General features: G+C 43.0%; 1 protein-coding gene across 1 annotated transcript in view; it reads right to left on the minus strand.

Moving 5' to 3' along the window:
- Positions 1-219: 219 nt before the first annotated feature.
- The window catches only part of MAP3K7CL (MAP3K7 C-terminal like), a 40063-nt gene continuing 27993 nt past the window's right edge, over positions 220-12289 (minus strand). The window contains exon 5 of the mRNA XM_080919554.1: positions 220-1322. Coding sequence (XP_080775680.1) covers positions 1142-1322 — 181 coding nt within the window. The 3' untranslated portion in view covers positions 220-1141. The remainder of the gene's footprint in view (positions 1323-12289) is intronic.

The following is a 12289-nucleotide window of genomic DNA, read 5'->3' on the forward strand; positions in this document are numbered from 1 at the left end:
CCCTGGGGGGGACATTATGCCTGATTGGGAACCACTGTCTCTGTCTAAGGTCATCATGATACCTCATTGTGTTAGTACTCTACAGATTTTAGATGAAAAACTTAAGTTTCTCCCTGAAAAAGGGGAGAACCCCCTTTTCCAGTACACACTGTGGAGAATAAACTCTAACCAGGGCAGCTCCCAGCACAAAGGACTAAAAAAGAAAGCAAGACACGAGGCTGCACTTTGGATCCATGTTTAATGAAAAAAGAAGTCACGTGAATGGGAAGGGACACAAAACAATCTGGGCGAGAAAGCATGGTAGGCGGGACAAAGGGAGCTCACATTAATTCTGCATTCACCACACATTCCTGTCAGCTTTCCCCCATCTAACCTAGCTTCCTGACATCCCAGACACTAGCCATGCCCTCTCCCTGGTCTTACAGACACTCAACTCTGTGTAGTATCTGAATGACAGCTTCCCACTTTCCCCATGCCCAGAACCCAAAGACACACACGGCCAAAGCAAACATGTTCCGCTGTGTGCTGACACAGAGGAGAGAAAGTACAGCCAGCCTTGGTTCTGCGTTACCCAAGTCAGTGGCCAGTGAGCTGTGGGCAAGGACACATGGCCTGCAGATATTTTCATGAGAAAGCATTTAGGCTACACAACCATTTGTTCTTAGGACAATCGGTCACTGAAGTGTTACGGCTGACTCTACCAAGCACAGCTGGGTTCCACGGTTTGTAGCTGAGCGGACTTGAAATATGAAAAGGCATAAATTATTTTTTAAATGCACAGATGTGAAACTATCGTGAACACCCTCCTGGCTCGTTTTATGGCTCGTGATTTTCAGTGGTGCCGGTCAGTATTCTAGTTTGATTATTTTCTACTCTAATGTATAGCATGATCATATCTTTCTAACAAAGACGCTCTGATCCTGAAAATATGTACGGGTGATAGCTTTGTATTAATGACCTCACTTAAAAATAAAACATCCCCTCTCGAGCTAGAACCTAGGAAACACTAGACTCACCCTAGACCTTTGCCATATGGGTAATAAAGAGAAGCAATAGATTTTACTCTCTGCTCCTTAAGATGCAGATCCTTTTGGCCAGCGCATAGCAGTCAGCAACCTCGCTCACATTTCATGGGCCGATGTTAGGAGGAGCCCTGCCTCTTCTGATACTGGATTCTGAGTTTTTCCAGTTGCTCTACGCACTGAGACTGGGCCATCTTCAGCGTCCGGTTCTCCTCCGTCAGAGCCTCAAATTCCCGAACCAGCTGAGCAGCATCCAGCTTCTCCTTCTCTGCCTGGTCCAGCTTGGCGATGAGCTCCTTCCTGAAATGCAGGCACAGGGCAAGGAGAAACACAGACGTTACTGCAAACACATCCAGCAATCCGCGCTCCTCCCGCTGCGCAACTCGCTGCTTACCCTCCCAGCGGCCAAGGATGGACCCCCTCCTTTTTTTTTCTTTTTGTTTAAGTGTTGGTGTTAAGTTTATTGTTTTATTTGCTTACAAGGCAACAGGTCTCCTGCGTGGGATTCTGTACATTTCTCACTTCATCGCCCTAACATCTCTCCCCGACTATACCTGACTCTCTGGCCCCTCTTCCACGCGCTACTCTCTCTCCCGCACTTTACCCTCTGGCCACCCTTCCACGCTGTTCTCTCTTCTCCACAAGCCTCTTTTCTTCCACTCTTATAAAGCACTTCTCACATTCCTCCCGTTGCCCGAGTCCTTCCTCCTGGATACGCAGTTTTAACAACTGGAGGTAAGGATCCGCATACTGTGTGTGTCTTCCTGAACTTGGGTTACGTCACACTCTACGTTTTCCAAATCCAGCCATTTTCCTGATCTTTTTTCTTTACAGCTGAATAAACCTCCCCCCGTACACATGGGCCGCATTTTCATGATCCCTTCATTTGTTGATGGACTTCTAGGCTGATTCTGTTTCCTTGTTATTGTAGAAAGAGGTCAACGTGGACAGCCAAGTGTCTGTAGCAAGACTCAGAGTCCTAGGAGAGGTAACGAGGTCATAGGCTGGTTCTATTTTGAGATTTTATGAAAAGCCTCCACACTGGCTTCTCACGTGGCTGCAACTGTTCACACTCACATTAACCATGGATGGGACATGGTCTCACTCTGAAGACCCAAGTTGACCTGGAACATTTTATGTAGCCCAGGATGGACTCAAATGTGTGGCAATTCTCCTGCCTCAGCTTCCTAAATCCTGGAGTTACAGTTGCAACATGTTGTTGAAATGTTTACTTCATAAAAGAATGAAAGGGCTTTCAGTTACTCTTGCAGTTCCATTAAGGCCCTCCTATTGCCCTGTAGGAAGAAAGCTACTCTGTTTCTTACTGAACCTTTGTCCTTTAAACACAGCCTTTAGCTTCTTTTGTTTCTTATGTCTCAGTTTAACAAATCTCCAGGAGGGGTCGGGGCTTGGAGTTCAGTGACAGACCGTTACTAGCCATGAGCTCAAGGTCCTGAGTTTGATCTTGAGAACATCGTTTTCCATGTCTTTCTCTAGTACTCACACATATGCAGTTGACCCTAAGTCCCATCAGGCATTGGACTCAGGACCCCCACGAATCTGCTGGTGCTCCAATAAAATAGCATAGTATTTTCATGCAATGTGCACACCTTCTCCTGTATTTTTAACTCCAGATAATTTACAATGCCTAACACAACATGCACGCTATGTGAAAATATTAATAAATAAATAAATAAATAAATAAATAAATAAATAAATAAAATGCTATTCTGTTTAAAAAGTGGGACAAGAAACATGCCCTAACGATGCTGCATCCTGATGTATGATTGATTGGACCATGATTAGACCTTTGCACAGAAAGAACCACATTCCTAAAAGTTTCCTCTCTATCTTCTTTGCAAAAGGAAGCAGCCATGTTCAAAAGTGGCACCTAATTAAGGGGCAAAGTGACAAATCAGAGAAAGATTTGACAGAATGAATCAGAGATAGGAGATGATCACCTCTCAAGAACAGACAGGAAAGAGAAGCTACTTAAAAGCTGTTCAGGGAGAGAGAAGGAGCTAGACTCAGGTAGTGGGGTGGGAAGGGGGGAAGTTTTATGGAGACAGTTTTACAGAGCCAGGTTTCAGAGACAACAATCTACACACAGGTGAAGACAGAACGAGACAGAGAAGGAGAAGGAGCCAGAAGATTAGAACGTATTGCTATGAGGCCAGGCAGGTTTAGGATCTCAGAAGCCAAGAGGAGCAAGACTGGATAAGTCAACTTGGAAGATTGAATTGTGTGGAGGCTGGTAGCTTCCAGGTCTAGGCCTAGGGACAGTTGGTACAGAGAAGGAAACACTCTGGGCTCAGCCCCAGCCATGCTCTATGGACCTCATCTCGTCCCTTCATCTTAGGGAATAAAAGAGACATTTACATCCTTACACTGACCTGATTATACATAAGACAAGCAGAAGAATGTAAAGCATATATTAATACAAAATAAAAATATTCACATTCATATTGGAAATAAGTCCAGGGCTGCTGGAGCAAGGAAACTTTTCTGATCATAAACCCCATCTGCAACGTCCTAATAATCCATAAATAGAAAATTGCGTGACTATCCTATTCCTTTAGATCTCCTGACCCATTGGGGCATTTAAGACCATTGGTTACAGATGTGGTGGGCACATGCCTATAATCCTGGACCTTGGCAACCTGAGGCAGGAACTTGTAGCCAGCTTAGGTTACACAGAGAGACCATATCTTAATAACTAAAAAGAGAAAAAAATATTAGCTAGAGAGACGGCTCAGTGGTTAAGAGCACTGACTGCTCTCCCAGAGGTCCTGAGTTCAATTCCCAACAACCACATGGTGGCTCACAACCATCTGTAATGGGATCTGATGCCCTCTTCTGGTGTGTCTGAAGACACAGTGTACTCATATACATAAAATAAATAAATCTTTTTAAAAGGGGGGGAAGGAATTGTGGGGAAGGGATAGCATCTGAAATTTAAATGCAGAGAATATCCAATTTAAAAATTGAGAGGGGGTAGAAAAAAAAAAAACTGTGAAGATAGTTCCAGACTAATCCATGGTTTATATATGTGTTAGCATGTTCTGTGTATTATAAAGCATACCCAACTATGGCTATGTGACAAGAGAACATTGGGTGGTACAACAGGTGATCGAACAACAATATGTTTACATGTTTGCAAAGTATATTCCCAAAAAATCTGAGGGACCACAAAGGTAGAGGAAAGGAGAAGCCAGGGTGAAGTCAACAGTACTGCCTTCACGTCTGCAGAGATAAACAGGCACCGCGTGCCCTGCGAGAAACATACACCATGTCTGTGGTGTGTCCTCAACCCAAAACACACAAGTTGTGTCTAAGCATGAGGAACATTAGACAATACAAGAAAAAAAAATCCCTCGCTCTTGAGGAAGAACACATCGCATTTTAGGAAGCGTTTAATAATTAGGGAATTCAGTAAAAGACACATGCACGTTTTAACATTTCCCTTGGGGCTTTCTGTACAATTGAAACCATCTAAATAAAAGTTACCTCCAAAAGAGGCAAACATTATATCAGAATAGAAATTCTAGTATTTTCTTCCTATGCCTGGTAGACTCCTCTGGTCACTGAACTTGGTATCCGCTGACCAAAACCGAGCATCATAAAGGAAGGACCCAGCAGAAGCACAACGGAGGGTGTGGGTCACCTGTACGCACATACACTGGGGTTGTGGGCTCCAACTGATCTCTGGATCTTCCCAGATCTTTAAAATAGAACAAGCTACCTATAAATACTTGACAAATGAATAATTGAAGGGGAAAAAAAAAACTACTTCAGGGAAAGATCGTTTATATCTTAAAAGAAAGGAGCTCTAACTGAAAATGTTCCATTTAATTAAAAGAGCCACATGACTAATAAGAAAGGGCAGAAACCAAGCCTGCCCTGATTAAATACTTAGTACTCTGTGTCCCTGAGCACAGCGAAGGTGGGAAGTGCCGATAATTAAATATCGATTAGCAAAAGTTCTCTTGCAACTATCTTAAAGAAACTAATGAGGAAAAAAGAACCCACATGGGGTTGAAAAGGAGAAGTGCTTCAGCTCCTCTGACAGATCACTCTGGTAAAGGAAGCTGAGGGCCCCACTCTGTCACACAGGGTTCTGCCTTCGCTGCAAGGTCAGAGGTATAGGGGTCCATTGATGGCTAATTTCCTGACTCCTTGTCTGACTTACATTGATCCCCTGGTGCCATCTGTCTGTCCTTTGATTTGTAGAGAAGACCAAACACAGAACCACTGATTTCATAACTGTAAGGAAAGGCTGAGACAGCCTTGTCCCATCTCTTGGTACTGAAGAATGTCAATAATAATGTCTTCTTTACTCCATCCAAGAAGCCTCAGCTGATAGGTTTCTAGATTAGCTTCATGGAAGAAATCATATACATAGCCAATAAAAACCTGTTGAAACTCCCCTGTGTCCTGTTTAGGACTCATTTATTTAGACATATTTATGTTCATCCATTAGCAAGTCATGAGTAAGCCCCAGCACATCAAGCTAGATTCCAAGAAGAATTCACGATTTACAAGGCAGTAAAATGTAGCCCCTCTTTTGATTTTTGGGGGGTCTCTCATGTGTATCCATCACTCAGTGCCATATGATGTGGGGTGGAAGACCATAGCTAACGAAATCTTAAGAACTTTCTGTGACACATCTTAGCAGTCTGAAGGCCACCCCTCAGCTTCTACCAGGAATCACCAGAGGTCCCCATCCCAAGCCACATACCTGGAAAAGCTTTACTTGTAAAGAAAAGAGAGAAGTGAAAGTATGAGTAGAGAAGAAATTAAAATTGTGTGGAAATTAATTTCGAAATGTAGAAAAGTCCTCAGGTTCCAAGAAGCTGACTCATGGATGGTACAAATAGTTTTTGATCTAGAAAGATTACTATCAGGCATGTAACCAAAATATAAGAGGACAAAGATCCTTATTATGGTCTTCAGTACTTGCAAAATTAACTGAGAATTTTTGTTAGAAAAAAAAAGTTAAAATTCTAGATAGTTTGGTCCTGATGAGGTTAACAGTTTTGGATACTAATCTAATAAGATAGTTATCTTTTTATAGGATGAATTTTATCCTAAAATAAAGACTTGGAATCCTTGAACTGTCAGTGGTTCTTGAAAGACATATGTGCAGATGCCCATACTTACACAGAGGAGGAAAAGCACACACCTCAAAGTGATCTAAGTATTAAAGACTGTAGGTCTTACCTTTCTTTTTTTTTAAATGGAGGGATAACTGTCTTAATTAAGGTTTTACTGCTGTGAAGAGACCAACTCTTACAAAAGACAACATTTAATTGGGACTGGCTTACAGGCTCAGAGGCTCAGCCCATTATCATCAAGGTGAGAACACGGCAGTGTCCAGGCAGACATGGCGTAGGAGGAGCTGAGGGTCCACATCTTCATCTGAAAGCCCTAGTAGAAGACTGGCTCCCACATGGTTAGGAGGAGGGCCTTATTGCCCATCCCCAAAGTGACACACTTCCTCCAACAAGTACTTCCTAACAGTACCACTCTGCATGGGCCAAGCATATTCAAACCTCCACAGTAACAAATGGTGTCCAATTGGCCTGGAGTTCATGAGTGAATCATAAATAAATGCATGCACTAAGCCAGGAGGAGGCAGAGGCATGGCCAAAAGGCAACACCGTATACTTGCAGGGAGTGGGGGACTGAGACTGAGTCTAAACAGGGTTTACCTTTTCTATGATTAGTACTAGACCTGCCGAGTCTGTCCCAGACAATAGTACTACAGGAGGCTCACGTTCATCCTTGGCTTTCATTCACTAGATGCTAGGTACAAGTTCCTCACTTTCTGGCCGTGAAATCAGACATTTCCATAGAAATTAGCCAAGTCTGGGGTTGGGGATGGGGAGGGTTCCCCTTGTGAGGAATATGCTGTCAGCAAAGGAAGCTGTGGGACCCCCTTTGCCAATCACTCTGAGCTGATCCTGGAGTGGGGGATGAAGTAAGAATCCAGGTGCCTCCTCGTTTAACTCCCTAGGGGTGGCATTACTGCCTCTTCTTCAGTAATGAAAATCTACTCAAAGGTAAACGCATTACGGGAACATACATGCCATGTCCCTTTGAACGTGGTTTCAGGCAGGTGGATAGGAACTGGAGAACACTAGGTTAGAACGCCATTGACTAGGGCCTTAGAGAAAGGTGTGATCTAACAGCTTTGTTGATGTGATGGAGTGCTGATATTTCACACAAAACTTGCTATTTAAATGAAATAAAAGGAAATAAATTAAATGAGACAAAAATCCTCTGTTCCTCCTCAAATAAAGTTGTCCATCAAGAATCCATTTCAATTTTTAGGGTCTTCTCGTCACTTGCTCAACAAGTATTATGCCCAGACAAACCAAGCATATGTCTATTCTCACTAGTGGATTAGCCTCAGGTAACACACCTTCACTGCTGGAAAGTGAACTCCAATCCCATACCTTACCCAGGAGGCCATGTGCACACATCATAGGAAACAGAGAACAGGACATTTACACCATATGCCTACTCACTATTGGAAACACCTGTGGAAAAATACCTCTCTTGGTGTTTCTTTATGGCAATAAAAAATCCAATTTCAACACTGAGTAAATGTTTGAGAGCCATGTTCGTGAAGTATGAGAGAGAAGCCTGGTTCTCTGTGTGCTCACACCATACAATATTTTTCAAAAGCTTGCCCTCTGGGTGGCAAAGTGCAGGTAACACTGCATCTCACTGTTGACTCCAGGACACTGGCCTACTGAGATCCTCTCCTCCAAATGTCGGGAAAGAATTTGGTTTAAACATCTGTCTTTCAAAGTAATCTAAGGCAGGGCTGGAGAGATAGCTCAGTGGTTAAGAGCACTGACTGCTCTTCCAGAGATCCTGAGTTCAATTCCCAGCAACCACATGGTGGCTCACAACCATCTGTGATGGGATCTGATGCCCTCTGCTGGTGTGTCTGAAGATAATGACAGTGTATTCATATACATAAAATAAATACATCTTTTAAATTATGAAAAGAAAAGAATCTAAGCCAAGAAATGTTTCTATGTAAACATAAAAACATCTCTGTTGACAACCTCAGAATGAGTTAAATACCATGATGAAAAGCCAACAAAAGGAGGGCTATTTTTACAGTAAAGTTCCACAAGTAATATAAGTACCCTTTCCCACATCACAAAGTTCCCTAGATAGGCTACTGTTTTCCGGCATCGCTCTGTATCTTAATAAGACATAAACATGTGGGCCTCATGGTGCTTGTAGCTTCCCCCTTCTACTGCTTCACCAGAACCCACTAACGGCATAGGACCCTTTTCCTCAATGATAAAAAGAAAACTTCTTAAAACTGAGCAATATATCAAAGCAAGTACTTCTCCAAGAAAACATAGGAAAGGCCCAGAAGTACATGCAAAGTTGTGCAACATCACAGACATCAGGGAATGTCAATCAAAACCACAATGACTCATCACTCCGTCCACTAGTGTGGCTACTCAGACAGTCAGGGCAAGCACTGGCAGAGACATTCGACAGTTAGAGCTTCTCACAAATGCCTAAGATAACATTCTTCAAATACCACACAGTGCAACCAACCCAAACGAACATTATCCAATGAAAGGCAAATAAGATGTGCACGATGGGATGTGATCCACAAACTAAAAGAAGGAAGTACTGGTGTGCGGTGCATGGGTGGACCCTGAAACATTAGGTTCTAATAGTCTGAATCACATCAAAAAAACATATCCCGTGATTGCATCCATTTTTAAAATGTCCAGCAAACAAGCTGGTAGAGATAAGAAACAGGTACGTTTGCTAAAATGCCCAGGAAAGGGGACAATAAGAAGGACTTCTCAAGACTGCAAGATTTCCTCCTGGGCCGATGAAACACAGTCTGCATCCGTGATGGCAGCTCTTAAGCCCGCAAGCACTGAAGAGCCCTGAACTGTCAAACAGAACATTTCCAGCAAGAGGTAAATTTTCATCTTTCACAACCCCTCCCTTTTCTGATGCTGTTAGTCCCCCGGCATGGTTCATGTAAAGACTGGAGAGATGTTTTCTCTACCAGACAAGACATAATCATGTCTGGAATTCAGCAACCTTGACAGCTTACTGTAATTTAATCGTATATTTTAAATCATTCCTGTCTGGCAGCTGATGCTTGATTTTGAAAGCTATATGATATACAAAAGGAGCTATGTATAGGGAATAAGAATTATAAGATGTGTCAAGAAGACATGATGTGCTATAAAATACGAGATTACACGGGGTATGGTCACAGGCAAACAGGCCGAGATGGTCCACTAAGGCAGAAACTGACTCGCTCATCATTAGACATAAGCTAGAAATTAATGTAAATGAATAGGACTTATCCCATGGTGGGAAGACTTGACTATCTTATCCACCCAACAGCCGTGACCAGGATCGTTTCCACGGGATCTTCTCCTGGGTGAGTTCTTCCAAACCTGACCCAGGGAGACCTCCTCTGGAGAGACAAGAAAGCTGCAGCCTCAAGTTCAAACATCAGCCTGTGCTTGAGCAATTCCAAAAAGAAAATCTCTTTTTAAAAACACTTCAGAATCTGTGAGTCCCACTTGCCTGAGCCAGTTGTCAAAAGTACCACAATCAGCCACAGTTTATGAAGTGTTCGGAGAAAAATTCTCATCAGAATCATTTTTTTAAATGGAAGGCTAATTGCTTGGGTCAGATCCACGTGGCCTGATTTATCTCACTTGAAAAGAAAGACTGTTCAGAAAAATCTGTTCTACAACAAACTACTGGTTCTCTGCAGTGTGACAAAAACCAAGACAGTGGTTAGAGATGGATTTCATACTGTGATGACCCCAACCCCACATGGTGTCTTAGTAACTCTGCCTGATATCAACTCCATGTTTAAATACAAGACCATAGCAATATGAACAATCTGAAGACGCAGAGGATGTTGCTGTGACCTACAATGGCTACCCTAGGTCACACCTCAGCTCTACGATCAGCTCCATGGTAAGTGATAAGGACACAAAGAGAGGCTAGAGAAAATGTATGTCAAAGGATCATTCCAGTGGCTCCTCCATCGCTAACAAAAGAAAAGATCTAATCCCCATGGGTGAGGACAGAGGATAGGCCTTCCTTGGGGCACTATTGCCTGTGGAGCAGGCGCAGACAGGGTCCTGAGAAAGTGAATAGGTCAATGCAGTTGAGGTGGGGCCAAGGCAGAAAGTTCTATACAGGTCCCTAGGTTGTGAGATTCGGGCCAGAATTGGCTGCTGGGACTGGGAGTGTAGCTCGGTTGGGAGAGAGCTTGCCTAGCATGCAGAAGGCTCTGGGTTTGATTCTCAGCACTTCACAACAACTCAGGTCTACGACCTCAACATTAGGAGGCTGAAGCAGATGGTTGAGGTCATCCTTGAGGACATAGTACATTTAACTCGAACGTGGAATCCATGAGACTCTATCTCCAGAAAGGGAAGGGTTGGGAAGGAGGGGAAGAGGCCGGAGCTGCTAGTAATTTTAAATAGTTTTGAAAAGGGAAAACTATTATAATATTTCACCAACCAAGATTCGAATCAGAAAATCTTCAACCCAGATAGTACAACTAGGATTGGAGAAAAGGGAGCTTGAGAACTATATGAGATAGAAAAAAATAGTAAAATATTCCGTTCCCACATTACAAGCAGCAGTTAGATCTCTAGCAGGTGTGTGTGCCTGTGCATGTGTGTCAGGGTTAGGAACGGGGAGCTCACTTCTCTATGTTCCTGGAAGGATGTATAAAGTTTCTCCTGAGTCAGCTAGCTGCTGGAAACCAGTGTAGCCTTTTCTTATAGAACCCACAAGTTGTCATTTTTCTCAACACAAAGCAACGTCAGAGCCCAGGTATTGGTCATTCTTATGCCGTCACCCTGCCTATTTCAAACGCGCCACACAAAGATATGAACTTTTAGAGCATACGAGTTAGTGGGTGAGCTCACGTTCCCATGAAAATGTCCCACGTGAGGTTAAATTAAATAGCCAAGTCCTCCAGAAGATCTGATCTGAAGAACTTATCAACTAAATGAAGTTACCTGGGTGGGGTTTCCCCCATTGTACCTCCATAGTTAACATGTGCACATGCCCAAGTAAATACAGCCCAGAAGATACAGTCTCGGCCTGCTGAACCTAAGTCCTCCCTTTCGTACACCACTGGGCACCCTCAGAAGTCCCGCTGCACTTACAAATGCAATGTCAATGTTTTAGACAGCTTCTCAGGGTTCTCTGACCCAAAAGAAAGCCTTGGGTTTATAAAATTGTCCTGATTTCTTAATTGTTTTTTTTTAAAGGACTCATTTATTCACTTTATGTATTTGAGTACACTGCTGTCTTCAGACACACCAGAAGAGGGCATCAGGTCTCATTACAGATGGTTGTGAGCCAACATGTAGCTGCTGGGAATTGAACTCAGGACCTCTGGAAGAGCAGGCAGTGCTCTTAACCGCTGAGCCACCTCTCCAACCCCATTCTTAATAGTCTTTAATCCCTTACAGCCAAAAGTCCAAGTCAAATGCTATGTTTGACATGAAGCAAGGCAGGGAATTTAGAGGAGACTGGGTCTGTTTGGTGAACGCAGGTAGCCTTCTATCCAAATCCACAGATGCACAGGCGTCCAACCGCTATACTGGAGAGTCCCACAAGAGTTCTAAGATTCTCTAAAGCAAAACACATTTAACTCCTTTCGTTTAGAAATTTATTAATAAATATACTGTGTCACCCCAGGAAGCTGAAGGTAAAGAAGCAGAAGGGTAAAGAAAGGTTGTGCTTTTGAGTTCTGTTTCACAACCTGGCAATAATGTGCTTAGCACGTAGGTGTGCCCAAGGCTGCAGGAACAGTGGGAAATGTCTCTCTGGCTATGTTTTGATGGGCTCACGCCTTACTCAGAGGTGTAAAGACTACCAACAGATCCCCCTGGTAAGTAAACACAAACTGGTCAGCGGATTGTCTTATGATACCTTTTCAGAATGAAAAGGAACAGACATTGGAAGAACCAAGTGCATCTGAGGTGAGTTCCATGAAATGAAGAGTCAGTAAAATTAAAGTGCTCTAATGAATTGAATTGCGCAACTAATTAATTGAATTGCGCAACTAATTAATTGAATTGTATAACTTTTCATAGCAGACTGATGATGATGATGATGATGGTGATGGTGATGTTGGTGACGTTGATGATGATGATGTTGATGACAATCGCTATCAAGATTAAAACTTCCCGAAACTATAAAATGCAGCTAGTCAACTAACACAT

The sequence above is a fragment of the Micromys minutus genome (assembly GCF_963924665.1).
Source record: "Micromys minutus genome assembly, chromosome: 7".
In the NCBI taxonomy this organism is placed as follows: domain Eukaryota; kingdom Metazoa; phylum Chordata; class Mammalia; order Rodentia; family Muridae; genus Micromys; species Micromys minutus.